A 24370-nucleotide genomic window follows, 5' to 3' on the forward strand; every position below is an offset into this window, starting at 1 on the left:
TGTGAAGGTTGTTCTGTGCCACCGTATAAGGGAATGCCAGGGCCAGGAAGTGGGAGTGGGTGGGTTGGTGACCGGGGGAGGGAGAGAGGTAGGGAGTTTTTGGAGGGGAAACCAGGAAATGTAAATTTGAAATGTAATAAATTTGAAATGTAATAAATTTGAAATGTAAATTAAAAAAGAAGAAAAAACCAATAAAAAAATAAAAAAAATATAACGTCTTTGCTTTCGGTTTTTCAAAACATGGTAGCATGGATATGAAACCTAAGTTGATATAAAAAGTAACTGTGATACCAGAGAGGTGCCTCAGTGGGCAAAGATGCTTGCTGCCAAATCTGGTGACCTCATTTCAATGCCATATGCTGAAAGGAGAGAACCGACTTTTGAGAATTTGTTCTCTCCTACATATGCTCTTATGTGTGTGTGTGTGTGTGTGTGTGTGTGTGTTTACTGGGGTCTACAGAATCCCATGCCAGTCAAATGGAAAGCAATGTAGTAAAATTTAGCCTGGAATTTGTGTCTCTCTCTGCTTTTCTGAAATTCAGCTGTTCAATTCCAACACCCTCTGTCATGTTAAAGGCCTTTGCTCCAAGGAGATTTAAATACACTCATGTTTGTTCTATGCTGCCATTGGTTAGTACTCTTAGGCCGGATTGTACCTTGGAAACTTCGAGTAAAAACACTAAACATTTGAAAAAGTCTTTTCATTGACAGAACATCTGCAAATTTAATGAGGAAACCCACTGAGATAAGTGTGCCAATTAATAGATTCCTGTACAGTAGCTTCACCGGCCAAGTCCAAGCGATCTGTGGAGGCTTGAGGATTTAGCCATGGGTTAACAAAGAGTAGTATTTCACACAGTTGATTAGTGTATTGTTTGTGGCCAACTCTCACGAGCTTATAAAGCATGTTTCCTATTTGACTCTCCAAGGTCATTAAGTAATGACTGGACCATTATCTTAACTCTCTTGTATATTTATTATATGTGTTTCACTAGCTGGATTACTAACGCTTGAAGATTGGGAAATTTCTTCCATCTTTTTTTTTTAACGATTAATGTTAAGCGTCTTTATTTAATCAATTTGGTTTTTAGATGATTTCATACATATTTACAATGAATTCTGATGCTTCACAACCTCGTCCTTCCCCTCACTCCTGTCAGCCTCCCTTTCCTTACTAATTTATTTCTCATATTCACAAGTTTTTCTTTTGTTTCATTTCCCATAAAGGCGAGAGACATCTATGTGACCCTGGATTCAGAACTAACCATCAGAGCCTGGCGGACTCTCCAGGAGCTATAAAACTGGATGCTATTTCTCTGCTTTTCACAGAGATTCTTCTAGTTGACAAGAGATCAGCAGCAGGAGACAGGACCTTCTCCATCTATAGCTAACTGTTAGGAGGGCTCAGCCTCTGTGGTCCAGCATCAGTAGGGACAGCTGGGATGACTTCCTGATTGCCATGAAAACTTAGCACTTTTCAACTCTTCTCCCTATCTTCTGGGTTTTAAATTCTTTCATCTCCTGATCGTCAGGAGTGGTACACATCTTGTTTAGGGCTGAGCACTTAATCATCCTTTGTCCTTAGCACCATGTGTGGCTATGTGTTTCTACATTCACCTCCATTTTCTGCAGGAAGCTTTTCTGATTAAGGCTGAGAGTAGTTTTTGTTTGTGTAAATAAACATGGAACTTTAGAAGGTAATTTGATGCTATACCATTTCAGCTAAGCAGCAGTATTAGATTGCTACCTAGCCAATAAACAGGGGTTAAAATTATGCACCATTTACATAGAAACCCATGGACATCAAGCCAGTAAGCAGCACTCCACCACAGTTTCTGCTTCAGTTACTACCTCCAGATTCCTGCCCTGCCCTCCCTCAGTGATGGACTGTGACCTGGAAGTATGAGATGAAATAAGCTCTTTCCTCTCCAAGTGCTTTTGCTTGTGGTATTTATCACAGCAGTAGAAAGCAAAGTAGGATGGTCCAGGAGTACCAGGATTAAGTACAAAAAGTACTTGATGAGTAGAGATTCAATAAGGGATTACAGCTTCAATTATATGGCTCTATGCTAATTAACGGTTTGTTTTTCTTGAAGCAGTTAGTTCTTAAACAAAATTTCCAGAAAATTATATGATGCTTAAACTTCATGGGCAAAAGTTATTCCTAACTTTTTTTTTCTGATTAATGTAGGATGTAGAGCAACGTGGGTTTTTTTTGTTTGTTTGTTTTTTGTTTTTTTTTGTTATTCCTGATACTCTATTTCAGTGTCATTTTAAACCTAATTAGTTTTGTCAAGGTTGTATAAATTTTCTTACTTATCTAATAAAATTTGGATGTGTTAACAATTTATATGTGTGTTATTTTTCATTATTAATAATTCATTTGCATAATATTTCTTTTCTAATGATTACATTACAACACAATACTACATCTCAAAGACAAAGTAGTAAAGTTAGATGACACAAGGTAAGGCTATAAAAAAATCCACAGTTGAGCACACTATGAACAGAGCAAATGGTTGAATTATAGGCATAGACATGGGAAAAGAATCCCAGACCAATGGCGTAGATCAGATCTTCACCAAGATCATATATGAAACTTCCTCAAACTAAGGAAAGGTATTGCCATACAGATACAAGCAGCAAACAGAACATCAAATAGGCAAAACCCGAAAACACTAAATATACAGAATAGCAACAAGGAATGCCACTTGACTGTGCTCCAGAATTGAAATATATGGAAGTCGCATGGGTCTGTTCTACACATTAGTTGTTTTAATTTGTCTGTATGTTTTTACTTTTGCGAGTGGGCAATTATTGGCAAAACTGTGTGTTTGGTAAGAAATTGACTTCTACCAGTTTCTAGCTATATAACATGATAATGACAGACCTTTATGAACATTATAGAGGATGTGTGTGTGTGTGTGTGTGTGTGTGTGTGTGTGTGTGTGTTTTGGCCATGTCTAAACAAAGCGCATTTGCTGGTACTGTGATATCATGAACTGCTACTTTCTATAACATATTTAGTATGTGACTGAAGCAGATGATATGCTCATTTTCCAGACTCGTTGTGAGCAGGGTGTGCTTTAGGCATAATGAATTTTCCAAGTAACTTTTGGGTAACATAACCCATTATGACAGCATGGTACACTGGTGGCAGAATTTATTTTTAGATGTTATACTTGTACATATTCTAGGCATCTCATCTGTGTTCATATCTATTCTAACCCTCCGTAATATTAAAGGCATGATCAGCAGTAGTGAACTTAGACTAGACACTGCCCTGTGTGACAGCACATCTCTTGGCTATATACATTTGTGAAATAATTTATGGCAACGATATCCTTATGTAATTTTATAGCAATGAGCTAAGATTGAGGAGAATGAAATAAAAAATATTTTCCTATATTTGGAAAATTAACTCAAAAGAATAGAGAGTAACAACAATTTGAGAAAAAAAAAAAAACAAAAAACAAGAATAGTCAACTTGAACTCACAGCCATTTAAAGAAAATAAGAAACGTCATGCCTCATGAAAGAGATGCTGGCTTAAGTATGGAAGCTTAAAGGGGGTGTTACTCCTCCTCCTCCTCTTCCTCCTCTTCTTCTTCCTCCTCCTTCTCTTCTTCTTCCTCCTCCTCCTTTTCATCATCATCATCATCATCATCGCTAGAGATATAACTACAAATCAAAGAACAATCTATGAAGCATATAATATGGCAATAGCCTTTTGTGGTGTCTCTGTTTATGCCTATAGATAAATAACTAAGGCAGGAAATACAGGACATGGATGGTAGAAATTAACATAAAATGAATATTAACCTTGAGATATAGCTCCATGATGCATACAGCACCTGGTAAAGAACAGTTAAGGCCCCAAGTTTAACTCCCTAGGCCACCCAAATGATTATTAATTAAAAGATAATGAATTATCTCAGCAAGAAAAAAATGCTCTAAAACTTTGCTTTTCATCTGATAATATTTCACCTTCAAATGTAGGTAATCTCATTTGCAAGTCATTTGACTAGAATTTAGAACACGCTTTTTCCTATTAATTCAATGCTATAAACATGAGCAAGTTCCCCTATCTGTCCCTCTAGGATACTTAACTAATACAAGTATTAAACAGCGTGCAGTCAGGGCCAGGAAGTAAATGCTTGACACTTCGAAATTCACCACCTGCAGCAGTGTGATGGAGCTCTTGGGTCTAGGAACTGAAACCACCCGAGTCACCACGATTTATTTGTTTGTTATAGGAAAACCTTGCCTGGGAAAGATAATGCTGTAAAGCAATAAATAACCTCATTGTTTCAGGAAATACTTACATATCGGCTTATCTCAGAAAAGTAATCGTACCTTGGTAAAGAGCTCACTTATCAAGTTTACTTATCAAGACTTTCTTCAAAATAAAGCACAAATAGAATTTTAAAAAAAAGACTTCCTTTCAAGAACCTGGCACTGTGATACACACACACACACACACACACACACACACACACACACACACACACAGACACACACACACATGCCCACACAATGGTGTCCAGACACGTACAAAGCCCAGTCTTTTTCAAAATGGTGCCCAGACACTTACAAACCATAAATCTCTCCCTTCAACAATGCTAACCAGACTGTCAAGCTGAAGCTGGCCAACTGTGTTGCCGCAGTGGGTTCTAATAAACTTAATCTCATTTTTCATGGCTGTCTTGGAGTTCAGTAGCACTTATTAGTACAGTCCTCATAAGAGCTGCCTCACTGTTTTATGTTGTTATACATTTATCTGAGACTGAGTTACTTATATACAAACAAAATGCACTCTTTATGGTTCTGGAAGTTGGACAGTGCATCACGCATGGTGTTGGATGCTGATGTGGGCCTTTTTATTGTGTCTTTCGTGGTGAAAACCCAAAGGACAAAGAGTAGACACACCCCCATAGCTCATTTATAACAGCGGAACTTTCAGGACCTAAATACTTTCCAAAGGCTTCACTTCCCTTTGTTGGGGTTGAAGTTTTTAACCTGAGGTTTTGAGGAAATAGATCACACAAGACATACCAACATTATGAGGGGAAAAAAATTAAAAGACAAAAAATTGAGGTACACTAATGAGCTGAGCTACTTATCCAATTGACATCATTTTGACTTAAGTGATTTAAATCACGGGACTCTAAACTATGGTGCTTCCAGCTGAGGATTCTTAATCTGAAAAGCCTAAAACGGAAATGATCTAAAATTTAAAGTACTTTCTGTCACACATAGAATGGACATACTTGTCACACCTAAAAAAATTCCATGCCACAGAAGTGCTTTATATATAAAATTATTGAAAATTGAGAAAAATTCTTCTCAGGTTGTATGAAATACATATGAATTACAAATGAACTGTAGGTTTAAATTAACATTGCGATTGCATATTGGACTGTGCTCAGGGACCTCAATGGAGAAGTTAGGGCAAGGATTGAAGGAGCTGAAGGGGTTTGCAACTTCATAGGAAGAACAATATCAACCAAACAGACCCCCCCCCCCCAAAGCTCCCAGGGACTAAACCATCAACCAAAGAGTACACATGGAGGGAGGGGGGCACCCATGGCTCCAGCTGGATATGTAGCAGAGGACTGCTTAATTGGGCATCACTGGGAGGGGAGCCCCTTGGTCCTCCTGTGGACCCAGGATAGGAGAATGCTAGGGCACTGAGGTAGGAGTGGGCGGGCAGGTAGGGGAGCACCCTCATAGAGGCAGGGGGAGTGGGGAGGGACTAGGGTGTTTGTGGAGGGGAACCTGGGAAGGGGGATAACATTTGAAATGTAAATAAATAAAATAATGACTTAAAAAGTGGAAAAAAAAGAGAAGAAAGTGACACAAATTAACAAAAGCAAGTGAGATGGTTTAAGGGTAAAGGCACCCACTGTTGACTGATGGCCTGAGTTTGATTCTTGGAATCCACATGGTGGATGGACAGAGCTGACTTCCCAAAGTTGTCCTCTGACCTCCACAAACTGCTACGGCCCCCATGCACAAACTAACTCCCTTCCCTCCGAAAACAAGGAAATAAAAAAGATGCAATAAACCCAAAAATCTCAAAGCACTAAGCAACCACCTCACTTAATCAAGTTCAAACTGAACTGATATACTTTCTTAGCAAAGCAATGTGAGTGGGAAGAACTAACATGTTAGGATAGAACAAGATTCCCAGGTTTCAGAAATAAATTGACGATGAAATTACAGTTCTTTAGCGGGGGAAGTCCTGCTGGATGTGTATGTGTACGTTCATAAAGGTGAAGTATGACTGATAAAATACTGATAATCATTAAAGTCTGTGACCAGCACACAGGAATCCCTCACAACTGACCTGCCTCCTCCATGCACTAGAATCCTTACCAGATAAAAGGTAGTTTATCTATGGACAGTTCCTGGTCATGTGTGTGTGTGTTCCTGTATGGATATTGGCTAGAAACTCTCTAAGTAACCCCAAAGAAATGAAATCCTTCCCATCCTAGGGAGAAGCTCAACCATTTACAACAGCAGTTCCTTCCTCTTCTCTAGAGTCTCTAGGAGGACTGAGCCCGGAGGATGCCTTACCCAGCTGCCCAGCTCCTTGTGTATTGCTAAAGGAAGGACTCGTTCTACACTGGGAAAGGAGGCTTCCCATTCAAGCTGGCTTCACTCAGGCTGGCTTCTTATGGAGCACAGCTCAATTCCCCCAAGCATCACCCCATCGCTTCATCTTAGCAGGATAAATAGCCTCAGGAATCCTTACGTGAGTCCTTACTACTCATACGATACACATTTCCTCACGGAAAGAGAATATGTCCATATGTACCTTATTGGAACAGTCTAAAATATGCTCTATATTAGGCCCGTTTTATAACTGATCTGATCGTGAGTCTTTTCATATGTATATCCCCCTTTATAGCAATGTGGAAAAATATTCCAAAATGTTCTGGAAAATGCACATAATATTCAGCATTTCATAACAACTACATCTGGGATTATCATTTCCTTGATTGAGTAAATAAAGCTTAAAATGTGATGTGGGTAAACACTAAGGCTTCCAAATATTGAACAGAAATTAAAATCAGATTGTAATCTACTATTGACACACTCAAGAACATTGATCATAATATTTACATAAATTCTTATTTTATTACTGTATGCTTTGAGAATGAAAACACTATGATTTTGTTAGGCAATATTTTATTATTTAAAATATAGATTTAAAATGTTTACATAACAGGATATAAATGTTTAAGAAAGCAGTAAGTCCCCAGCCAGGCTGTCTAGCACTCTGCTTCAGCCACGATCACACTGCTTCTTCAGAGCAATGACAGCGTAGCATCTGGGCGACTGCACAGGGTCAAACAACTTCACGAGGGCAGACCAGGCTACACCGTCCTGAAAATTGATAAAGAATTTACATACACAACCATTTTTGAGTAAACAAAATGATGAATCAGAATACATAGATGATCATTGATGAATACATAGAAAATATAAGTATACCACCAATCAAACAAAACACATGGTGGAACTTGTGGCTCTAGCTGCATATGTAGCAGAGGATGGCCTAGTTGGTCATCAATGGGAGGAGAGGCCCTTGTTCCTGTGAAGTTTCTAGGCCCCAGTATAGGGGAATGCCAGGACCAGGAATGGGAGTGGGTGCATTGGGGAGCAGGGGGTAGGGGTAGTGGATAGGGGATTTTCAGAGGGAAAACTAGGAAAGGGGATTACATTTGAAATTTAAAAACAGAAAATATCCAATAAAAAATATAAGTAGAAACCAAAGGTTGTAACTTTTATGCTAAATAAAAATGAACATTTACAATTTTATTTTCAAGATGTTAAAAACATATATACCTATAGAGATTGGCTGCCACAGTATTCTTTGTTTCAATATAGAAAAGCAGGAGAAGGCCAGTAACAAATATTGTATTTTAAACATTATTCACCTTGTACAGACAAGAGGCAATGCTATATAAATTAAAAATAAACAGTAAACAAGTATTACAGCTTTAAAGTGTAAATAATGTGCACACACACATGTGCATGCACAGTCTACATGTCTGACATCATTACAAAATGCTCCTAGCATGTAATAACTGAGTCTGAACGGCAGGATGCTTATCACTCCTTTCACTTCTCTTTTTTTATATTACATAGCTTAGATTTTTAAAACTAATATGAGAACCTTCATAAGACATTTAAATATTCAAAATGAATGATCATATGCTTGTATCTTTTTATTTGGACCGATCAATTTGGTTGTGAGCTACTTTGAGTAGCTATTACCTAGGTCAATGGAGTTCTTTTGAGAAGGAAAATGAGTACTTATTAAAGCAGGGACTGAGTGTCTTGCCCCTCAACTAGGACCAAGGCTGTGTTGTGACTGGGAAGTAACTGGAGGCAAAGGAAAGTATATTATTTCAATACTTAAAAACTGCCTTAATCTGTAAGACCACCAATTAAAATGAAGACATTTATTTAGATCCCTTTGTTTCAAAGTCTTTTGAAAAGAAAAATCACAGGGGATAACGTGAAATGTAAATAAAGAAAATATTTAATAAAAAAAAGAGAAAAATCACTAAATGACATAATAAGGTTGTTAAAATAAAGGATTTATAGTGGGCAGTAAGCTGATTCCATGAAAGGGATCAAACAGTCTACAGTAATCTATTAACCTCAGCTCAGCAGACCATAGGACACAGATGAAACAATACGGTTGTGGGAGAGCAATACTCTTCCCTGATTACAGAGACATTTGTACATTAAAGGACACATATGTCCAAAGCACATTAAAAGATCAAATCTTACAAAGTGAAATCTGTACACAGGATCTTCAATATCTGGCCATAATTAATTTTGGCTCTAAAACATATATGGTTGCTTGTATTCACTGCCTATGAATATTAACTATCGTACAATTAAAAGAACATCAAGTTTATTACAGCAATTTTCTGAAAACATCTGCTGTACATATGTGTATCCATAAAGCAGAAAATAGAATGTATATTAAAAGCACTGGGGCATGGGAGACATCATCTTACTAATTTGTGTGAAATAACTGTATCCCAGCTATATGATTTTACTTATTTCATTCATTTACTTATTACATACTGTAATCTATGTTGCATATTGAAAAATAACATAATCTACCTGTTCCTTCAGGTAACAAAGTCGATCAAGAAGAATCAGTGTTTCTATGCAAGGAGCCAGAACAACTTTCAACTGCAAGAAAACATAAGAGGTAGTGGTACTTTAAAGGTTTGTTTGTTTAACAGTTATGTTTGAGAAAATGTATCTACAGAACTTTATATATGTCAGATAGCCGATATCCACCGTACATCTTCAGAAAATGGATCCTACAGATCAAAAGCGTTTCTTTACTAATTACAGAAAAAGAATGTCCTCTAGGAGACACGAGGTGGGATCCAGGAAGCCATCATGGGATGGAAAGCTTTTAAAGGACTCCCAAGAATGCAATTCATTAAAGGGAAAGCTTGTGAAATGACTGCTCTGGAGATCACCATGTGTTCAAAGGACTCCGAAGCATCGCTCTGCGCATTTATGATGCACTTTAAAAGAAATCTACCATGTGCTCTTTTATGACATTACTGACACCTAATATAGTTCTGAAATAGGAAATGATCCCAAATAATAGTTTGCTTATAGAAAGAAAATTCTCCCCCTCCCCCCCCCCCTCTCTCTCACACACACACACACACACACACACACACCACCACCACCACCAACCACCACCACCACCACCACCACCATCACCACCACCCATAATAAAATTTAATAGGCTACTATTCGAGTCTAGCATCATATCTAATACAATGTGTGTGTGTGTGTGTGTGTGTGCGCACGAGTGTGTGTGTGCGCGTGTGCATAACTTACCATATTAAATGCCTCTAGCTCATTCATTCTAGGCTTATAATTCTCATAGTAGTCCATTATAATTTCTTCAGAGACCTTTGAAATAAAAACAGTAGCAATAAATTTATCAATGGTTAAAGTTAAATAATTAAAAAATTCCTATAACACAACCTGAAGTAAAATAGCATAATATCAATTTAAGATAACTGTATTGTTAGAAAAACTGTTTTTAGGCAGAGAGCTGAATGGGAACACCATGGGTTTTGAAACCTCCAAGTCCACCACCAGCGACTCAACTCCTCCAACAGGGCCACACCTCCTAAGCCTTCCCAGTTTTACCAACTGGGGACAGAGCATTCATGTATGAGTCTTTGGGGGCCAGTCTCAAACTATGACACATGTAATTTATTTAATTGGTTGGTTGATTTTTATTTCATGAGATAAGATCTTGATGTGCAGCCCAGTCTGGTCTAAGATTTGTAGTCCTCCTGCCTGGGCCCCCCAAGTGCTGGGATTCCAGGGTACACCACCATTCCTGGTACTCTCATGTATTTCAACAGCTGTTTCATCTGGTGCCTCCCCTTTGGTTAGCACTTCACAAGATACTTACCTTATAAAAACAAGGTTGTTTACATTCACTTTATTGATTATGTAACTTCATCAATTATGTATTATTTATATTATTGTGATAATATAACTGACATCAAAGAGCTTAGAAATGCAAACAATTGACTGGCTAACCAAAAAGTTCAACTGCTGACTGCAGACTTGTATATGACTATAAAGTGGCTCCTGAGTGTGATAATTCAGTATATTATGGATATATATAATATATATATATATATATATATTATTCAGAGGAAGAAAATGGGAAATGATTGTTTATGAATGAGAAAATTACTTATGTGTAAACTGTATTGTTCTTGCATGCCTCCTGCCTTTAAGCACTGAATATACATTAAATGGCAGATGGAAGCACTGAAATAATTCTACTCTTTCCTGTTGTCCAATCTCCACGCCCTAGGAAAACCTGTAGTTTAACTGTAAGTAAGGACTATGGAGTATAGTCAAGGACATGGTCAGTTCTAAGAGACTTGGAATGGAAAACTGTAAACAAACTGTCATTTCAGGCCCTGTGTTCTATCTCCCAACCGCCTTGTATTTGTTGAATTATTCTGGCTGTAACAGAGCTTATATCTTGGGATAATGTATAACTATATAGAGACTACATATGTGTGACTACCCAGTGGATTTTGTACCCCTAACCATATGCATTCTGTCTGGAAGAATTTCAAGAATTAAAATTAAAATGGAAGCCATCTTTCTGTGAACTGTTCACTAACTTGTAATATATCCATCCATCCATATATATATATATATACACACACATACATATACACACATATACAGTAATATGCAGCTATATACATATATATGTATATATGAGTGTGTGTGTGTATATATATATATATATACACACACATATACACACACATACACACATATATATACACATACATACATATATATGTAAAGTGGAAAATACAGACCTGAAGAGAGGTAGTCAAATGAGAATTCAGAAAGAGTAAATACAGAAGCATTTTGGAGTCTTGCATAGAAATTGGTGAGCAAGTTTGTGGCCTTGGAGGTTTGGGTTGTTTTATCCACTTGTGTTTGCATCCAGAAAAATGAAATTCATGTGCCAAGGTAATAGCTTTTCAGACCGTTTTCTGCCTTTATTAGATATTTAAAATAAAATACTTCAAAGCCTCCAGAAAATGAAAGCAAAAACGAAGTATACTTATGTCCCCTATAAAATGAAAATCACGTCAACTATTTTATAATCACTAATATTTGACATGATAAAATACTTCAGTACAATATTTGCATGAGCAGAATTCATAAATGTTTCTTCATGCTGTCTAAATATTGATTGATTTTTATTTTATGTGCATGCGCGTTTGCCTGAGTGTGTGTGTGTGTGTGTGTGTGTGTGTGTGTGTGTGTGTACTGTGTGTATGTAGCTATCCACAGAGAGCAGAAGGTGACAGATCCTGTACACCTAAAGCCACCCTATGTGAGTACTGAGAATCGAATCCTGATCGATCTTCTGCAAGAGCAGCAAGTGCAGCTACACGCTGAGTTACCAGTCTTCATGCTAAGAGGTCAGCATGAGGGGACATTTACACACACACACACACACACACACACACACACAGCACGCACACACACACACACACACACACACACACACACACACACACACACCCCACACACACAAATCATGTTTTAGTGGAGTTTTGATAATGTTATATACATCATTTCCATATATGTATTTTATTTTTGAAAAACTGTATTCTGATCATATATTTCCCCTATCTCACCTCCTCCTGGAGTTTCCCCACCTCCCACCTCTCCATCATATACAGTGGTATATTTATTTTAAGAATTATTGTGGATTCATTATTAACTGAAGCCCATACAATATTCAGATTTCCTTGGCTTTTACATACATTTTACTACGTTTTCAGTTTTGGAATCAAACAAAGGATGATGTATAACATTTAGCTGTATTAGCTTTGACACTTTCTTATTCTTGTTTTTGATAGCCTTAACAAGTTTTGAGAAATATTGATCATATATTACAGAATATTCTTCTGGTATGGTTTAGATATTTTTCCTTCACAAAACAACGAGGGCAGGGAGGACACTGGAGTACAGTGCCATGCCCATGCCTCAGAGCGAGGGGCCACACTAGCCACCTCTCGTGTCACTGTTGATGCTGACCTTGACTCTCTGCCTCAGACAATGTCTGCAAGGATTTTTTTTTTTAAATTGGGGAGTTCCTTTCCGTCCCATTCCCAGAGTCTACTCTTCAGAAGAACGTGATCATGTACTGCCCCACCTAGCTAGTCCACAGTCACGATGCCTGTGTTTGTGTATAGAAGACTGTGGCGGTTTTAGTGAAAATGTCCTCCATAGACTCAGATGTTTGAACACTTGGTGCTCACTTGGTGGAACTGTTTGGTAGGTTTAGTATTACAGCCTTGCTGGAGGAAGTATGTCATTGGCACAGGATTTGGCTTTGGGATTTCGAAGTCACACACCAGTCCCAGTGTGATCTCTGCATTTCTTCTTGAAGTTCAAAACAACGAGCTCTCAATTTTTCCTGCCCCATGCCTGTCACCTACCCTGATTTTGTGTCATGACAGAATCTGGAACCATAAGCCAAATCAACACTTCCTCCTATAGTCTGTCTTGGCATGGTGTTCTATCACAGCACTAGCAAAGGGACTAATACAACTATCTATATAAATTACTTTTCAAGAGCGATTTCTCTCTTTTTATCTACTTATTCTGTTCTTAGAAAGATCAGTATGAGGGTCTGCAGTGTAGCAAAGGTGGCCATGACACTTAGAGGGAGCTCTGGATGAGTTCATGAGAGTTGCATAATCGTTCAGCTTTTTTTCCCCCACTCACCTGAGCAGGTGACTTAGTAACTGCCTTACCTCCTATCACAGGAGGGTGAGATGAAAGCTGCTGAGATGCCACTGGCTAGCAGAGAACTGGCTCAAGAACTACGGTAAATAGAAAACCTCCTCGTGTAATGCAGTTATAACACAATTCCCAACGTAGGGAACGATAGGGATGGATAAGTCCAAGAGCAATTTAGAACTCCAAATAGACCTGGCCAAAAAAGAATCTCTGAGACATATCATTTTTAACATGTTAAAGCTAGATTCTAAGTAAGTAGCAAGAGAAAAACTCATTACTTCCTATGTCAAGCACAGCAGAACAACACTGTACCTCTTAACAGAAAGCTTAAAAAGGAAGGGAAGCGGCTCTGTTGGTAAAGGTGCCAGCTGCTGTCCTGAGTTTAGTCCCCAGAACCCACATAAATATGGAGGGAGAGAGCCGACTCTACACAGCTGTTCTCTGGTTTCCACATGTGCAGTGCACCAAGGTATGTACTCTCCCATATGTACACACACACACAGTAATAACAAAACTTAAGCACGCTTAAAAACCAGAAACACATGGAATGATATATTTCAGGTCATGAAAGCAAGTAACTGTCAAGATAAATTATATTTTATCTAGCAAATATAGCTTAAAATTGCTGGAAAATACTTTCCAAGATAAGCACAAGTAAAATCAATTCACCCCCACTAAGCAAGCATTACAGGAGTTACTTAAAAGAAATTCCACACACAAGAGAAAGAAAGTCACAACACAGGAGCACACGAAAGAATACATCTCATGAGGAACAGACTAAGAAATGAGACTATGGGGCAGAAGATGGTTTTGTCATTAAGAGCACTTGCTGTTCGTGCAAAGGACTAGATTTCAGCTCACAGCACCCATGGTGGGCAAGTCAAGTGCCTATGATATAGATGCAGAAGACCCAACACTTTCTTCTGGCCTCTACTGGTCTCATATATAAATGTGCATATAAACACACACACACACACACACACACACACACACACACACACACACACACAGATAAATCTTTTTAATTAATGAAATCTCAAATAGAATCAAACATTTCTAATTCAGTAATCAATACATGTCTAAGGTAAAGAAGGGAGAAAGAAAAACAAACCAAACTAAAACAGTATCACAACCAACTAGAAATGTAGTAACCATAGTCAGCAGACATCTTAATGATAATGTAGATAGAGGTTAATGCTCTCAATGCTCAAATTAAGACATTTAGACTAGTTGACTGGATCAACCCATAAGATCCAGGCATTTGTTTTAAAAGACAACTCAACAATAAAGAATCACACAGAAAAACAAAGGATAGTAGTGTGCATCAAGTGAGCAGTAATAGGAAGCAGGCACAATATCTCACAACGAAAACAAAAGACAAATATAGTCTAAAGAGGTAAAAAGGTCACTAAGTTACTACATATTGTAAGGAATACAGTCTATCAAGAAGAATCAACAATTTAAATACATGCTCACCAACTGTTGGGGCACTTACGTTGAGAAAACCAACCATGGGGCATAAAGAACAGCCAGGCCTACATAATGACATAAACAGGTGACCTCAATACCCCAGTTTCAGCAACAGAAAATAATTCATATAGAAATTCAACAAAGAAAATTGAGACTTAACCTGTCATAGATCAAACGGACATAGAAGACATCTAAAAGGTTTTGTTCCCAACGGCTACAGAGTACACAGCATACACTCTGAAGCTCCTGAAAGTGTCTCTAAAAGAAACTACAATTAGGGCCTTATGTCAAGTCATTAAAATACAGAGGAATCAAATTGATTTGCATATGTTATTAGGAATAATGGAATAAAAATAGTAATAAGTAGTAAGAGAAACTACAGAAACTCTGCAAACACATGGAAACCAAGAAACATGTTCCTAAATGACGGGGTGGGCGGGGCAGTTACTGAAGAAATCAAGGAGAAAAGTAAAAAGTTCTTAGAATTAAATGAAAATGGAACTACAAATAGATGTAAAAACTTCTAATGAATACCTACAAACTCAGCTCAACAATACATTATAAAAATCATACAATATAGTCAAGTTTGTTTCATTTGAGGGAAGCCAGCATTGATTCAACATATACAAACCAATAGGTACAGGATATTACACAGACCAAAGAGGTTAGGAGAAGGACTGTACCTTATATAATAAAAAATACGATATGGCAAATATATTCTGAAAACAGTACAGTTCTAAATATAGTGTCTGTAACTAAAAACAGAACCACCATATGATCCACCTATGCCACTCCTGGGGATGTAAATTATTCTACTAAAGAGAAATGAGTTCTACCATGATTATTGGAGCATAATTCACAATAACCAACTTTTAGAACAAGGTTAAGTGTTCATCAATACATAAAGAACAAGCCAGACACATAAAGACAAATGTCATGTACTTTTTCCTAAGATATGAAACCTAGTTAACAGACACACATAGACAGACAAACATATATACGGACACCATACACATAGCATGGATGCAACATGCAAATTAGGCGGGGTGGTATTTGAGAAGGAGGAGTCTAAACAGGCAGGGAGTGAATAACCTTGAGCAAAAAATGCTATTATTAAAATCAGCTTGTACAACAAATATATTCTAATAAAAAAATTAAACCATTCTTTGTATATATTATCAAAATAAAGAAAAAGAAACAAAAAGCATTAAAAGAGGCGGCTCTAGAGGTAAGGTTAATTTTTAAAAAGTTTTTGATTCTTTGTGAGTTTCATATCATGCATTCCAGGTACACTCATCTCTGTGTCCCCTCATATCCACCATTTGCTCTTGCATCTTCTCCTCCAAATAATATACATACACAAACACAGACACAGACACAGACACACACATAAACACAGACACGCACGCACACACACACACACACACAAAGACACAAACACAGACACACACACACAGACACACACATAACAACAACAAATAAAGCTGTAGTATGTCACAGTGTGTCCCACAGTATATCCCTCTGTCCACACATCTTCACTTGCAAATGTTCATTGGTCTGGTTCAATATCTGTGATTTCTGTGACACCATCAATATTGGATCCACATCAGAACTCCTTCCTGTTATCCTGCTGTTGCCCCGTGTCATGGAGATCCTGCAGCTCTGGAACAACAGGGCAGGCCTTTGCAAGCAAGCATCCCAGATGCATATACACTTGCATTTGCATGTGATACAGAATGTGGGGTCTGACAATTCAGAGACCTGGATCTGGGCTTGGGCCAACCACTCCCCACTACCTGCTCTCCTGAACCGCTCCAGCTAGGCAACCCAAAGCTGCCATCAGCAGGAGGCAGGGGCAGCTCTCCTCTTCTCATGCCCCCAGGGCAGCGCAGTGTCACCCACACCTCCAGCGCCAGCTCCACCGTTGCACTGTGAAAGTTCAGAGGCCCGTTTTCTCAAGGGGTGCATGCAGTGTGGGAAGGGCTGGGCCAGCTCTCCTGCTCTCACCTCTGCAGACTCTCACAGTGCCTTTCCCATCAGGGCCAGCTTCACTGCCCAGGTGAGGTGCAGGGCCTGCTCTCTCATGATCCCAGGGTCAGCGCTCCTGGATACTGCAGGTGCTGAGAGCGTAGAAGGGTAGAGCCCCCCGGCCCCTCTCCACCCGTCACCTCAAACCAGACGAGTGGCAGGGCCAGCTTGCCCACCCCTATCAGGGCAGGCTCACCTTTGCTTCCTACACCAGGATTAGCTTTATTGCGCTGTCCAGGAGGTGCAGGACCTGCTCTCTCACTCACGTGGCCTGGGGCCAACCCCTGGACTGCCATGTTTGGGAAGAGTCAAGGAAGCTGAGGCATCACACCTGTACCCACAGCCCTCATGACTGAAGAGTGGCAGGGCCAATTCTAGCCCTTGAGGCTGGTTCACCTGCGCCCCCCCAGCCCCCCCCCCCAAACCAGGGTCAGCTCTTTTGTGCTGTTCAGATGACTTCCTGTCTGTCTTGGTCCTCCAGTGCATCGCTGACCAGCTTTGATTTGATTTTTATGAGTTGTAGGCATAAGATAGCTTTGTCCACCAAGCCAGGCATCAAGCTAGGATGAACAAAGGACTGCCATCTACTCTGCCTCTGACTGACGCAAGAACACCACTATCATCAAAGGGTTAATTTCATAAATCCTCTCAAGCAAGCATGGACAGATAAAGCCAGTGGCAAAGAGGCTCATGTGACCATGGTGTAAGAAACTTACCATACTGTTTCTCAAAAGATTATTGACACTGTATTTCTTTGTAGAAACAAGAGAGGATTGAATTAACATACATATGACTTTTAGAAATCATACAATTATGTAGACAGGTATTTCTTGGGAATGTGAATCTTAGGGGAAGTAAAATAGATGTTTTGATTTGTTTTAAAAATGAAAGGTAAGCTACGGGGGATTGCTCCTCCTTCTCTTCTTTCATATTTGGGTTTTAATTATTAAGCTTTGAGACTCCATATTCCTTCTGGGCACATATCCAAAGGAAATGAAATCACCACCTTGGAAGAATATCTATGCTGCAGTATCCATTGGAGCATTATTCATGAGAGCCAAGATGTAATAACCATCTACTCTTTCACTGACAGATTAATGGATTAAAAAAACTACCCTGGTATTTGTGTGCATGTCACACACACACACACACACACACACACACACACACACACACTGAAATACTATTCAGCCTCCAACAAGAAGAGAATCCTGTAAACCTGCCACAGGTACTTGATATTGTGTCACAGTTGACTGTTTCAGAGGTACATATTTAGAATTAACTTGCTTGGAGAATGGTAAATGTGCTTTAAAAATAGTGCATACTTTATGAAAAGGGCCAATAAACATCACTCCAAGGTTATTACAACTATTCAAGATGAAGGAGCTAAGAAGGAATCATTTTGAATAAAAAGTCTTCAAAGATAACCATGTTCAACAGTCTGCAGTGTGCCTGACTTTCCTTTCCCAAACTTGGTGATGGTAAACTGCAGTTTAAAACATAGAAACATAACGTGACTGTTAGGTTGCTGCTGAGAGAATCATAAAAGGAAAAAAAAAAAGCTCAAAATTAGTGACTCTCAACAGGGGCAATTCTGGCAAATGCCAGGTTGTTTAGAATCGTTCTCCTGCTGACATCTAGTGGCCAGAGGCCAGAGGTGCTGGGAGTACACGGAGCTGCTTCTCACTACAAATTCAGATCCACAGGCCGGTGGTGCAGAGGTTGAAGAAGGCCCTGAGAGCTAAGTCCACTTGGCTTTCACAACTGACTGCAGACTCGTGGAGAAACTCTTCATGCTTTGTGAGAGCCAGTGTAAATCCAGCACATTTAGCCTCGGTGTCCTTTGAAAGGAGATGTCTCGGAATTTTCGGTTTCCTTTCATGTTTAGTATAATTTCTTGTGACTCCAATTTAAACGGGTGTAGTAAGTAATTCGCTTACCTACACTGTTAAGTGCACAGCAGTACATTTGCCACCCATGGAATTACACAGAAAGGTCATTAATAAAACAATTATGGATCTAGTCAAAGCTCTTTTAAGTCTTTTGGTATATTTAAAAATTAAAATTCTATATAGCATTTAGGATTTCTTGAAATAATGCTACATACAAATATCTATTGGTTGTGGTGAAATTTTTAATTAATACTCCTATTTCATAGTATGCACGCAAAATGAAATATTTGTATTTTATATCAGAAATGTAATTTTGGTTTTATCACTTTTCCTGTTCCAAACAAAGACCTAGAAAGCACTATTTTTAAAAATCTCTTTTGCTTAAAATCAAGACAGTAACCCACCCCCAAATCCATTCTTATAGGTTTGCTTCCGTTCCTATACCCCATTGTTTCAGACCCTAAGATGTTTGCTGGTTTTCCTCGTTCTCAGTGTACTCCAGGTCATACTTTTGTTTTCCTTTAAATCACTTCTATTTAAAACACAAAACAAAATAAAATGGGCCCTGTGATTATACGAGAAAACCAATAGGCCATTATTAACATCTCTATTAGTTAAGTAAAAGCAAGAAATCATTTACTACAGTCTTTTTAGTCAGTGATACTTGCCTTTTCCTGAGACTCCTCCTAGATGTATTTTGAATAATTGAAGCAGCTACCATGAGTAATTTTTTCTTAAGCTATTTCTTTTAGGAAAGTTCAGAGCACCTGTAATGTGCCCTGACAGCACACAAGCAGACGCCCCATCAGTGTCACAAGAACACTGCATTGGCTATAGAGAGACTGTACACCACTGCTGCCCAGGACTGTACTTTATATTGGGATCCAGTCTCAGAAGTATGCGTTTCAGAGGTTTAGGTAACTTCATGAATTATGATTTTGCTTCTTCTGTAAGTGTTATAGACCTATAGACCTATATTTTACATTTCTATATGTGACTCATTTCGAGTTTGGGAAAGATGTAAAGTTTGTTTCTAGAGTCATCTATCTACTGTGTCTGCCCTGTTGTCTGAACAGCATGTGGTGAAGAGGTTTTTCGCTCTACTCCATTGTCTTTGTCTCCTTACTAAAGTCCACTTGGCTGCATTTGGATGGGTCTACTTCTGGGCTCTCAGTTCTGTTCCTGGACCCATTTATCTATTACTCTACAAATATCTACTTGTCTTTACACTAAATCTTAAAGCTACCTAGTAACAATTTGTAAGCTTTCTTTTCAGTTAGTATTGTTAGCTCTTTTTGATTCTTTTCTACAAAAGACTTAGAAACAGTTTCTACGTCTACAGAAAACCTTTTTGAAATACTGACTGAGATGTACTGAAACATTGTCTCAAGTTGGGGCGCACTGACACTTGAGAACAGGGAATTTTCCTACCCATGAACACAGACTCTCTGTACACTTAACTTATTTCTAGTTTTGTACTTGAGAGGCATTTCCTTTGAATTCTATTAGAAAAACTGTATCTTTCACTTTAAGAGAGGATGCTCACATAAATACTGATGTATCTTAATTTACGTCAAACTTGTTCATTGTTGGTGTAGAGGAAATGATTTTCTCTATATAATCTATATCCTACCTTATTTAATTTTATTATTTTAATTGCTTGTTGTTTCTTTGGATTTTTTCCATGAACATTATCACGCCATCTTGAACAAGAACAGTCTTCTTTCTTCTCAATCAAACACCATTCACCCCCTTTCTTCTCTGACCGAGAGAGCCGGTAGGTACAGTATGATGTCGAAAAGTATGGAGGAAAAAAAATCTTGCTTCTCATCTTATTGAGAAAATGTTGCTTTTCACATCGAACAGAATGTAGCTGTGATTTTCTGTTGATTAAAGCTATGTGTCTTGATGCATTTTTTTTTGGTAACTTGTCTTGCTTGGTGTTGGTGGTGGTCTCTGATTTCTGGATCTGTGGTTTGGTAACTAGCCAACGGAAGACATTTCCATCATTAGCAATTCAAGTATTTCTTCTGTTCCTTTTATGTTTTTCATTCTGATAAAACTTTAGCTTGTCCAGTGCTTGGAATCCATGGTTTTATTTTCTGTTTTACAGTCTGACTGAGTTCACTGCTTGCATATTCTCAACCCTGAGGTCATTTCCTCTGCTGTGTTCAGAATCCTAGTAAGTCACAATTTCTTCTGTCTGCTTATACTCCGTTTTTATTCATCCATTCAGTCATTTATTCAGAAATCTTTCCTTTTTGCACAGGCAATACATTTTGATTGTTCTTTTTCACTTCCTTTAACTCCTTCCAGATCCACCCACTCTGCTCCTACCTAACACCTCATGTTCTCGCTTTCCTTTACTCTCCAAAACCAGAAACAGTGAACATCAAAACAAACACAAGTAAGATTAAAAAAATCATCAAAGTGAAACAAAGAGGCCACCAACCCCAATAAAACACCCTATACACGGGCACATGCACACAGATATGTGCATACACACATGAACACACCCACAGACACACACACACAAACAGCCACAGACACCATCCCCTACCACACACACACATGCACACACACACCACAAAAAAAGTTCTCCAAACCCAAAAAACCATGGAGTCTTGATTTGTGATAGCCAACTGCTCCAAAGCATGTTGCCCGTTGCAGAACACGGTTGACACCCACTGGAGAGATTTCCCCTTCCCTGCAGATATCAACTGCACAAGGCCTCTGGCTTAGAGGTGGGACGCCGTGTCTACTTCACTGTGCTAGGCTGGAGCTGTGCAGGTCTTGCTCAGGCTATCGCAGTCTTCGAGACTTTAGATGTGCATTGGTCCTGCTTTGTTTCCTTAGAGGCATCTGCCACCTCTGGCCTTCCATAATCTTCCTGCCTGGATATAATCTTTTTAAGTATTTCTATTTTAAAAACATTTTAACTGTTTCCAAAATCTCTCTACTTGCACTGCCCATCTGCTTTTGTCTGATGTCGTTTATTAATCCCAACTTTTAGCACATTACTCCATTTGCAATTGCAGATTATAATTCTAGTGTTCTTGTCACATCTCATGTGACTGTGATGACTTCCATCTCTTCAAATTTTTTTTTTTACTTTAGTGTGCATTGTAAATTTCTGTTATAAAATTGACGTACTGTATAAAAAACACTTTCATGGACATGCCATTAGTAGTGTGGTGGTAAAACGTATTTTGTAATCTTATGCTTGGATCTGTCACTGAATGTGTTTCTGGACTATGAAATTTCCCAGCACTTCTCCGTATTTTCAAGTCCTGTAGTATGGGACAGATTGATAGAACTGACTAATGTTGGCTACTTTCCTTGCCCTCTTCAGTTAGGTATACATGAAACTCCAGTAGCTGTGTTCTAATTAAATGCTGTCTTTTTAGAAGTGGATCTTGGTAAGAACAATTCGCTTAACAAAAATGACCTTTCTCTGCCCTTGCCTCAACAGTGAGGGGCCTTTTCTCCAATGTTCATCAGAACTGGGTTATATTCAGAGGCAAACATCTCAACAGCGTGGGGACCACTTGTAATTGTCTTGCTATCTCCAGCCTTTCATTCTTAGAACTGTTCATCCTGAGCCTCTGAGACTCTGCCAGATTTCCTAACTGTGGTTCGTGTATACGTCAAAGTTTGCTCCTATGTGTACAGCCTCCTGTATCTCTCCACTTTGGGGAAACCCATGGTTTACCCTATGATTTCAGTTATCTATTGTAAATGTATTTGTGAGGAGGAAATGAGGCAATGTGATCTCCTTAGCAGAGCATCTCTCACAAAGTGCTAAGTAAAAGTTAAATATTCTAATAATTCCACATTAAGAGATGTATGAAAGAACTTTTACTGTGGTTACTATTATTTATTAATATTACTATTGATAAACTTGAGAAGACAAAAACAGAAGAAAGAATAAACATAGTCCTGAATTCTAGTGTGTGTGTTGTTTTTGGAAAAGTATAGTAGTTTTCACTTTGAGTAAGCCATAGTGTCCTGTGCAATCATTCATTCAAAAGTAAAAGAGGCTTCATTTTATTAAATAAAACTAGTTACGAGAGTTTTATCAATTAGGTCTTAATTAATTATACACAAATAGAGATGAATAGTAAGTACTGTCATGCAGCTAACAACTGTATATAAATACTGGGGGAATTCTACATCTATCTTGTCATTTACTTATTTCTATATTTTTCAGCTCTTTCTTAACCATTTACCAGCTCAATTTGACTTTTTAGTTCATGTATAACTGGTATTACATTGAGTTTTCCCTTAGAGTCATCTAGCTTACTATTTACTTTCAACAATATTATCAACAATGTTAGATGAGATCCACTGTGATGTTACAACTTAACAGAAAGAGCACACTTAACAGGCTCTCTGAATTCAATAATGAAATTTATAGTTAGCCATAAAACTGCAAATAAATAACTTTAAAATTATTCATTTCTTTATTTAATTCTAATTTTACATTGACAATGTTCTGACTTTCAACCCTATATTATTTAGTGAAGTTATTCTTTTAACTAAATAATCTAAAAAAGTCTCTTTGGTACACAATAATAAACTTTCCATATATTTGACAGGGAAAATGAGTTGCAAAAAAGTAACAGAAGCTTAATTTCAATACAATTGAGACTTCACAGGAGGAGGATGAGCAGAAAGCCAACCACTGTATCCTGCCTCAACCCGTGACTCTACCAGCAATTCCTGTACTATGTGAAAATAAAGCGTAATCATTGACTGACCTTGGACTCATCTAATCCAAGCTTCTTTAGAGACATTCTGACATACTCCAGAAAAGAGGAACATTTGGAATAAATTTTACCAACGTGCTGTTCACTGCAAAACAAAAGCAAACATCTTTTTAGTTTTTCCACTTTCAAGTATAGATAGTTTTAAATTTCAACATGGAGTATTTTAAAATATCTTCCATCTATATGGCACAAGATCCAGATGTGATAAAAATGAAGTAATACTTTTGTGATATTTGTAAGTGACATTATATCAGGATCTGCTTTGGGGAGTTCCTGGACCATGCAGCAGTAGAAGATAATATTCTGCACAATACTATGTAAGAGATGTTTCAAACTTATACTATTAAAAAATCTCAGTTTAACAAGGTCCTCAAGTTTCCACTGTGCTCAAAACACATTTTCCCTTTATTGGCTTGACATTACATTACACATTTTATGGCAACATGCTCTAACAGGGGCAATATTTCAGCTAGTGAGGGAGCTACCAAGCACTAACAGCCAATTGGGGTCTGACTATCATTTATGCCTTAAAGATTTTCAGTGCAATTTAAACAAAGTGTCATGAAATAGTTTTCAATTTAAATAATGCTAAGATGGACTATTACATCTCTCAATTTTGGCTACAACTTAAGCATAATGTAAAGTGTAAAAATCAGAGGCATAAAGAACATCAGTACCTACATGCTATCAAAAGTGGTAAATAAAGCCTCATTTACTGGTGAGAGATTAAACCCATGATTAGACATTATATTCTACCCTTCTACCTTAGCAATGTAGCTTAGATTTCTTCAGTCACACGTCAAGACAGCAACCTCAATTCTACTTACCATGTCAAATAATCATA

The 24370-nt window shown here is 38.2% G+C and overlaps 1 protein-coding gene across 21 annotated transcripts in view; it reads right to left on the minus strand.

Annotated features, from left to right (window-relative positions):
* Window positions 1-7114: 7114 nt before the first annotated feature.
* Window positions 7115-24370, minus strand: part of Mettl25 (methyltransferase like 25) — a 78196-nt gene continuing 60940 nt past the window's right edge. For 10 of the 21 annotated variants that reach the window (XM_030245031.1, XM_030245033.1, XM_030245032.1 and 7 more), the window contains 6 exons: window positions 23518-23611; window positions 14998-15095; window positions 14863-14902; window positions 9894-9968; window positions 9150-9221; window positions 7177-7391 (listed from right to left, as the gene is read on the minus strand). In XM_030245031.1, the coding sequence (XP_030100891.1) occupies window positions 7290-7391; window positions 9150-9221; window positions 9894-9968; window positions 14863-14902; window positions 14998-15095; window positions 23518-23611 (481 nt within the window). In that variant the 3' untranslated portion in view covers window positions 7177-7289. Of the gene's footprint in view, window positions 7392-9149; window positions 9222-9893; window positions 9969-14862; window positions 14903-14997; window positions 15096-23517; window positions 23612-24370 lie in introns of all 21 variants that reach the window. The other 11 variants (NM_001359642.1, NM_001359640.1, XM_030245036.1 and 8 more) reach the window with 4 other exon arrangements.

Source organism: Mus musculus, chromosome 10, assembly GCF_000001635.26.
Source record: "Mus musculus strain C57BL/6J chromosome 10, GRCm38.p6 C57BL/6J".
NCBI classification, from domain to species: Eukaryota; Metazoa; Chordata; class Mammalia; order Rodentia; family Muridae; genus Mus; species Mus musculus.